Raw genomic sequence first — 7990 nt, 5'->3', positions numbered from 1 at the left:
ATTATGCTAATCTCCTCTCGCGTGCACGAGCAGCTGGATACGAACAGGTGTAATTTACGCAGCTCATTTACACACTTTTCCTGAAGATAGAAGAGTTTGTTGAATGAGACGTGGCATGTTTGTACGAACCCTTTGTACGAACAAAAAGTAAGAGAAATTTAGGATAAGAATACGAACATGTTCTTGCATGAGGCCCAGTGTTTACACTCCCTCCATCCAAGAGCCTTTGGCCGTGTGACTCTTTTTAAAAAAGGTATTTTTAAGAGCCATAGATGATCAGACTTTCTGACTGCGCCTCAGAACTATCCACGTTGTTTGAAGCTGAATAGTTGACGTAAAATACCACCATTGCTGTCTGAAAGTTTTGCAGCATAAACAAACATCTGACTAATCGCACAATAATTCTGGTTGTAGAGGGGGTGCAAAGTGTTCTCCCCAGGGGTGTTGTTACAAAAAGCAGTGACACAAAGCCAAGAACAAAATGGCATAATTTTCGTCACGCAACTGCGACAATGACAGCAGGTGTTGCAGGTTCAGATGAACCATTCAGAGGCCTTTAGACACCGTCACCCAACATTGCTTTAGCTGGGACGGATCAGACCTCAGTGTGTCCTCTAGCCATTTGTACATTTGTTGAAAGAGTTAAAGTTAGGGTAAACAAGCAGGTTTGGTTGCAGGTTAGTGTTTGATGTCCAACTAAAAAGGTCTGTTTGAAGCATTAAAAGTCAATAATTTAATCCTGGTCTTTAATGTCTGTCATAATAGTACTTGTTCTGAGACATCCTGGAACCACAGGTCTGTCTCGTATAAAAGCCTGATCAGAGAGAGAAATCTAAAATCAGTTTTCATGGACATGCTGTCAGCATAAATCTGGACCATGTGTGCCGTTTCAGGCTTGGTTCCCCCAATGATGATGATGAAGAAGAAGTTCGAGAGCGACGGAGACGTGCAAGGGAGGAGAGGAAGAAAATGAGAGACTTGGAGGAGTCTGGGACAACTGATGTGATCAGTACCAACAAGTACGTATGTGATGCTGAAAGTGCAAGAGAGGATGCAAATCAGCCGAATTAATCTGTCTGGCTGGGCTGATGTGTATACAAAGATGTTTTTTGAAATGAAAAGAAAGATTTTTTAGAAGTTTAATGCTGATGAAAGTTTCCAGGAACTGTAGGGTTTATCTTCCACTCAATCACACATCAGATAGGAATGAAGACGTTGCAGGGTTGATTTAAAGTTTTAAGAACCACATCATGATTGATTTGATGCTCTTTCAGCGTGACCGAGGCCGACTCCTCCGCCACTTCTGCTGGGGGAGCGGACGACGACCAGGCTTTGCTCGAACGTCTGGCCAAGAGGGAGGAGCGCCGGCAGAGGAGAATGAAGGAGGCGATGGAGCGACAGAAGGAAACGGAGCCCGCTGTCAACTCCAGCAACGGCGCTGACAGCCCACACGAGGAGCAGCCCTCCATCAGCAGCAGCATTCAGCGGGAAACTGAAGAGGAGGAGGAGGAGGAGGAGAAGCCTGCTCAGGAGGAGGTTGAAGACACTGACACAAACTCCTGGAGGAAAGAAGAAGATGAAAAAAAGGAGGATGAGAAGGTGAACATGTTGGGTTTTGTTTTCAGTGTATTCAAAATGATGCTGATGATTGTATTTCTGCAGTTTCAGCTTTCAGCAGAATAGATTTACTGTAAAACCTGATAAAACTCTCAACAACTGAGCTCCCTCTTATGTTAAAGATCTTATTGTTCCATATTTTCCTATAAAATGATTTTTTGTATTTACCTAACCAAGTTAGTGGTTCCAACAAATCAAGTTGAGTAAATGCAAACAGATTTATACAGTACATTGTACAGATTTGTACTTGTGTAAATCTCTTTACTCAACTCAGTTGAGGATCCACTTGACCTAACTTGGTTAGGTAAATACAACAAATCTGTTTTTTCGTGTAACAGAGTACTGCACTCTCAGACTGCAGGTTTACTTGTGGTTCCTAGAGTTTCTAAAAGTAAAAGTCAGAGCTTTCACTCCTCTCTTGTGGAACCATGAGTTTCTGTTCGAGTGGCTGACACTCTGTCTACTTTTAGGTTTAAGACGTTCTTCATGTTAAATCAACATGTTGACCTCAAATCCCTAAAAACTGAGTATTCAGGATCTGATTGAACTCAAAAAAAGATGTGTTGGATTTACTCAAACAAATGATGTCAACAAGTTCCACTCAACAGAATTTAGTAAATGTTTCACGTTTAGTTCACATTACATAAAGTACAGTAAATGTAAAAATTGCTTTATATTTACTAAACTCAACTGAGTGGAACCTGTTGACATCATTTGTTTAATTAAATTCAACACATCTGTTTTTTGTTTGATCATTGTTACCTGAGATGAATTTTGTTGTGAATTGGGGCTCTATAGGCTAAATAAACTTAACTGAATTAAATGCTGGTTTCATACTCATTAGACATGAAAGCTTTTATAATTCAAAGTCTTTCCTTTTCAACAGGAGTCAGAAAAATCTTCGACTGTGGTCATGATAAATGAGGTAATCTGGCTTCACTTTTCACTAATTACATTAAAAAAAGGCATCAATAAAATTACGATAAAGTATTTTTGATTTAATTTACCAGGAAATCGTTGAGAAGACGACAACAACAGCGGAGGTGGAGGCTGAGAAAACTTTGGAACAGGAGGAGGATGACAAGGAAGCTGCTCCCGATGAAGACCACGAAGAAGAAGAAAGAAAGAGAAGAGAGGATGAAGAAAGACAGCAAAAAGAAAAGGAAGAAAAGTTACGGTTAGAAGAGGAAGAAAAGCAAAAAACAGAAATGGAAAGGGAGGCAGAAGAAATGCGGTTAAAAGAAGAGGAGGAGAGGAAGAGGAAGGAAGAAGAACAAAGAGAAACTGAAGATAGGCTGAAAAGAGAGGAAGAAGAAAGACAAAGAAAAGAGATGGCAGAAAGAGAAGAAGAGGAAAGGCAGAAAAGGGAGATGGAGGAGAGGCAGAGGAGGGAGGAGGAAGAAGAACGAAACAGGAAAATGGAAGAGAACCTGAAAAGGGAGGAGGAGGAAAAACAAAGAAGAGAGGAAGAGGAAAAGCGGAAGAAAGAAGAAGAAGAAGAACAAAAACGAGAGATGGAGGACAAGAGGAGGAAAGAAGAGGAGGAAAAACGAAAAAAGGAAACGGAAGAGAGGAAGAAAAAGGAGGAGGAAGAGAAGCTAAGGAAGAAAGAGCAGGAGAAGAAGAAAAAAGAGGAGGAGGAGAAGCTCAGGAAGAAAGAGCAGGAGGAGAAGAAGAACAAAGAGGAGGAGGAGAAGAGGAAAAGAGAGGCGGAGGAGAAGAAAAAAGAAGAGGAGAAGCAGAAAAAGGAGATGGAAGAGAAGAAGAAACAAGAGGAAAGGCGGAAAAGAGAGATGGAAGAGAAGAAGAAAAAGGAGGAGGAGGAGAAGCATAAAAAGAGAGATGCTGAAGAGAAAAAGAAGAAAGACGAGGTGCTCATGTGATCATGAATTTTCTCCCTCAGCTCAAAAAAATAAAAAGCTGTTTGAAGTTTCTTCTCACTAAAATAGAGACGAGGAGTTTCTGTTAACTCTGAATAATTATTAACTTTATTTTATTTGAGAACAAGGTACAAAATTATTTGTCGACTTCAATGACATTAAGAAGTTAAACAAAATTTGTTACCCAGGAATATCATCTTCCTAAAACTGGGGTGTCAAACTCAGTTTCACTGAGGGCCACAGGAGCATTTTGGTGGCCTCAAAGGGTCAGATAACTGACTAAATACTAAATATCACTTTCCTCCACTCATTGCTACAGCAGAGCACTGCTAACAAACAATAACTGAGCTCTACGTGGTATTTCCTGCATTGAAACAATGCTTTAACACATCCTGTTATAAACACAGAAAAGTACTACGTGTATGGCTGACTACATGTGGAATAAATAATGCAGAAATACTATTAAAAGCAAAAATAAGAGAGTTTTACTCACTGTTGAGTTGCGATAAGTAGCTGTCGTCTTGAGTTCTAAACTGGGAATTCCTACTAGAGGGGATGTTCCAGTTTAAATTTAAAACTTTGAAGTGGGAAATTCCCACGTCTCAACTGGGCCGTAGGAAAAGTAGATGTCAAAAATGCAATGAAACTGAGATTTTACGTGGTGAATTTTGTCGACTGACAGCTACTTTTGAACCCTGTACACCGCCACCTAGTGGTGGGATGTTATCATTTTGTGGGCACCAAAGATTTGGGAGATGTAGTTTATTGTCAATGTTTAAGCACCATATGCTTGTTTTTTTACATTAATACATCTTTGAAGCTCTCACGGGCCACATTTGGCCCATGGGCCTTGAGTTTGACAAATGTATATTAAGAAATTTAGTCTTTAGTCAGCTTTAAATGTCTGTCAATAAATGTTCTCAAGAATAGATGGAGGTGTGTCCTAAAAATATTTTTGTTAAATCACAAACTTTACTTTGACAGCAGCAAAGTTAATACACTATAACCTTGTTTTAGTCCCAGCATCAGTGTGTTTATGGAGCAGAGAAACTAGACTTTACCCAAACCAAACTGATTTATCCTCAGCTTTGATCTGTTTAAGCTCAGCTTGAGTTTGATGACTTGTTTTTACTGTGGTTTTTATTTCGTCGTATCTGATCAGTTTTTTTCTTTGTTCTAAAGGAGGAGAAACTGAAGAGATTTGGCTTCAAGGAGAAGGTAAAGCCTAACTAACATCAGGTCATTAGCGCCTTCTTTTTTTAGGCAAGGAATAAAATGTGTTTTTCTCATTGTTTTGCCAGAGTGAACCAGCCAAACAAAACGGAGCTTTCATTACAAATAAATTTAAGAAGACAGAAAAGATTTCAAGGTAACTATGTTGCAGCAGTTTGATTCAAGAACATGGCTCCCTCTAAACATTTCCTTTTTCAGATTATTTGTGCATGGGCTGTGTGAGAGACAGACAGGTGGAAATGTGTTTGTGTTTTTATTCAGTTTGGAGTGATGCAGATTAAAATTAATATATTTACTCTTATAAAACTTGTCTCAAACTGAGGACTAAACATAACACAATCAGGTACAAAACATAACATTTTCCATACAGTTTTAAGGTGGCAGCCACTTGAATTAGGTTGTCTTTAAACGTTAATCAGTTATAGATTTACACCTAATGATTATCTGCTGCAAATTAAATTAAAATTTGTTGAAAAAAATTGAGTTATTTCACTAACAATCATATGAACACACAATGCAGATACAAGCAAAAACTTTTTTTTTTCGCACCAGAGGATAAAAACACTAGAATGTTTTCAAATGTGAGTGAAATCCTTGTGTGTCTGTGATCAGGGACAACGTTCCGTCCACCAAAGCGGACGACGTGGAGAAACAGGAGGCTGAGCGGAAGCTGCAGGAGCTGAAGCAGCGGCGAAACAACACGGAGAGCGAGGAGTTCGAGAAGATGAAGCAGAAGCAGCAGGATGCCGAGGCGGAGCTGGAGGAGCTGAAGAGGAAGAGGGAGGAGAGGAGGAAGATCCTGGAGGAGGAGGAGAGGCAAAGGAAGAAGGAGCAAGAGGAGAAGAAGGCCAAAGAGCAGGTCTCTACTAACCACGTCTTCAGGAAGTCCTGTCACAGATGAAACATTTAACACTTAACAGCAAATTGTTTTTTTGTTTGTTTGTTTTGTTTTGTTTTTTCCTAATAGGAGGAAAGAAAAAGGATGAAGGAGGAGATCGAGAAAAGAAGGGCGGAGGCTGCAGAGAAGAAGAAGCAGAAGGAGGAGGAGGTGTCCACAAAACCTGCTTTTACAATCAGTCCCAAAGGCTCCTCCAAGGTGACATTTACATCAAAAATACAACAAACTCCTTTTTACAAACTCCTTTTTTTCACTCAAATGACAAAACAACTGATTTATAAACTCATTAACTTTTGGAATCAATGAAATTCAAGACGGCTGCCACAGCTGATCAACATTAATCTAATACAGAAATGGCCCAAACTCAGTCAAACTATCATGACTGAGCTAACTAGAGAGGGGTTCCAAGTGCACCTTGGAAGTAAAAATATAAAAACTTGGGTGCGTGCATTCTTTTCTGGTCTTGATGACAGCTACAAGTGTTTTACAAAACAAGCCTTTTGCATGACCCCATCACATGCAAAGTGTAATTCAGAACAACAGGACACTGACAGATCGGTCACTCTGTCTCTCAAGTCAGCTTATCTGAAGCCAACTCAGTTTAACTTCGTTTCCCTGCAATCACAGCTTCTGCTAATTTAAATTTTTTGTGTGCAGATTGGAGAAAAGGCAGAATTTCTGAGCAAATCGGCCCAGAAGAGGTGGGTGGAACAAAGTTTTAAAAGGTAACTAATTGAACTAATAATTGTAATTTTCCAAATATTCAAAGCATATTTTTTTGTCCATGCAGCTCCGCAGCCAGAGTGTCACATACTCCAATTGTGGCCAAGGTTGGCAACAGATTAGAGCAGTACACTTCTGCCATCCAGGTGAGAATCAGTTGTTCAGGATGTTACATAATTAAACAACTGATGTGTTTTGTTGGATTCAACATCTGCTGCTGGTTCAGAGTAAGACAACTGTTTTAGATTCTTCTGTTAAAGGACCACTAGACAAATCAGACAAATTATAATTCCACATAAAATAATCTAAATACACGTTTTTGTTTTTTGTTTTTTTTGTTTCACAGGGAAACAAAGAAGTAAAATCCCCCAAATCACCTTTAGCAGATATTCCTACAGGAGGGACACGCAACATCAAGAGCATGTGGGAGAAAGGCAACTTCCCCAGCACTTCTGAAAGTCCAGCTCCTGCAAACAAGGTGAGCAAAAAATGATTAAAAGAAACAAAAATTTCTCACAGCTGTGCGTTTAAAGCGAGTCTCCTCCCTCCCAGGATGTGGTTGGGGTTAAAGGGAGTGTGGCGGGACGCGTGAACAGCTGGATGGGAAAACCTGCAGAAGCAGAGAAGACGGCAGCGCCACCTCCTGCAGCAGCAGAAACAACACCGCCTCCAGCTGCAAAACCAGCAGTAAGACCCCATCAGTCCTTGTCTTCATTATATAGGCACACAGCACTGTGAATAAAACAAGTGTTACTGATGGGTTCCTTTAAACATGAAAGTGCCAAACTATTGTTCGCTGCAGCCTTTAGATCTGAACTTCAGGATGTAAAGATGCTGCTGAGTGGAGTATAGTGACACCACGAGGACAGTTCTCTCCCAAAAATAACCAACACTCAAAATAACCAGTGAGAACCAGAGAATACCTGAGTGCTGACTTAATACGATGAGTAGGGTTGTTAAAATTGAAGCAGGGCTATTCAACTGGTGACTCGCAGGCCACATCTGGCCCACGAGTGACTTACGTCTGGCCCACCATTAACTCACCACCCTGATCCCTAAAGTTTTTTCTTTTAAAGTTCTATTTTTAATATGCTTTACGTAATATAAAATTATTAATGTAAACATATTTTAAATGAACTGTCCTTTATGATTCAGTGTAACAAAATAAAGACTAGCTAAAAGTATCAAAGTGCTACCTAGAAGCTAAATGAAGCAAAAGACAAGCTAAAAGTATCAAAAGTTTAACTTAAAGCTAAAAAAATAAAAGGCTAATTAAATGCTGAAAGCTGCAAAAATCTAAATTTAAAAGCTAAAAGTAGCAGAATGTAAATGTAGAGGTGGGCAGAGTACCCAAAGTTGTACTCACTACTTTAACATATTTTTACTTAAGTAAAAGTAAAAGCATAGCCGTCCAAGAAATTACTCAAGTACGAGGAACAGAGTGTTTTGTAAAGAGGCTACTTGATTAACTGATCATAACATCTGATTCAATATTTAAAATAATATCATCAGAAAAGAATAGAAAGTTTTTGCAAATCCTGGTGTTTTGAAAAGCTAAAATGAAGAAAATAATACATATAAATTACACAATTGTGTGTGTGTGTGTGTGTGTGTGTGTGTGTGTGTGTGTGTGTGTGTG

At 39.4% G+C, this 7990-nt stretch overlaps 2 protein-coding genes across 2 annotated transcripts in view; both read left to right on the top strand.

Moving 5' to 3' along the window:
- The window catches only part of LOC106525502 (caldesmon), a 22187-nt gene extending 18968 nt beyond the window's left edge, over positions 1-3219 (top strand). The window contains exons 3-7 of the mRNA XM_014019765.1: positions 894-1019; positions 1275-1599; positions 2504-2542; positions 2628-2998; positions 3204-3219. Coding sequence (XP_013875219.1) covers positions 894-1019; positions 1275-1599; positions 2504-2542; positions 2628-2998; positions 3204-3219 — 877 coding nt within the window. The remainder of the gene's footprint in view (positions 1-893; positions 1020-1274; positions 1600-2503; positions 2543-2627; positions 2999-3203) is intronic.
- A 149-nt stretch (positions 3220-3368) lies between these two features.
- LOC106525501 (caldesmon, smooth muscle) lies at positions 3369-7038 on the top strand (the record flags this gene model as incomplete). Its single annotated transcript, XM_014019764.1, is given in 9 exon segments — positions 3369-3488; positions 4680-4715; positions 4799-4866; positions 5343-5589; positions 5698-5826; positions 6286-6329; positions 6419-6497; positions 6698-6829; positions 6904-7038. Coding segments are annotated over 9 exon segments (990 nt in total), but the record flags the coding sequence as incomplete, so codon positions are not given.
- Between the last annotated feature and the right edge of the window lie 952 nt (positions 7039-7990).

This window comes from Austrofundulus limnaeus, unplaced genomic scaffold (genome assembly GCF_001266775.1).
Source record: "Austrofundulus limnaeus strain Quisiro unplaced genomic scaffold, Austrofundulus_limnaeus-1.0 Scaffold229, whole genome shotgun sequence".
NCBI lineage: Eukaryota > Metazoa > Chordata > Actinopteri > Cyprinodontiformes > Rivulidae > Austrofundulus > Austrofundulus limnaeus.
This window is presented reverse-complemented; position numbering and strand designations above follow the sequence as displayed.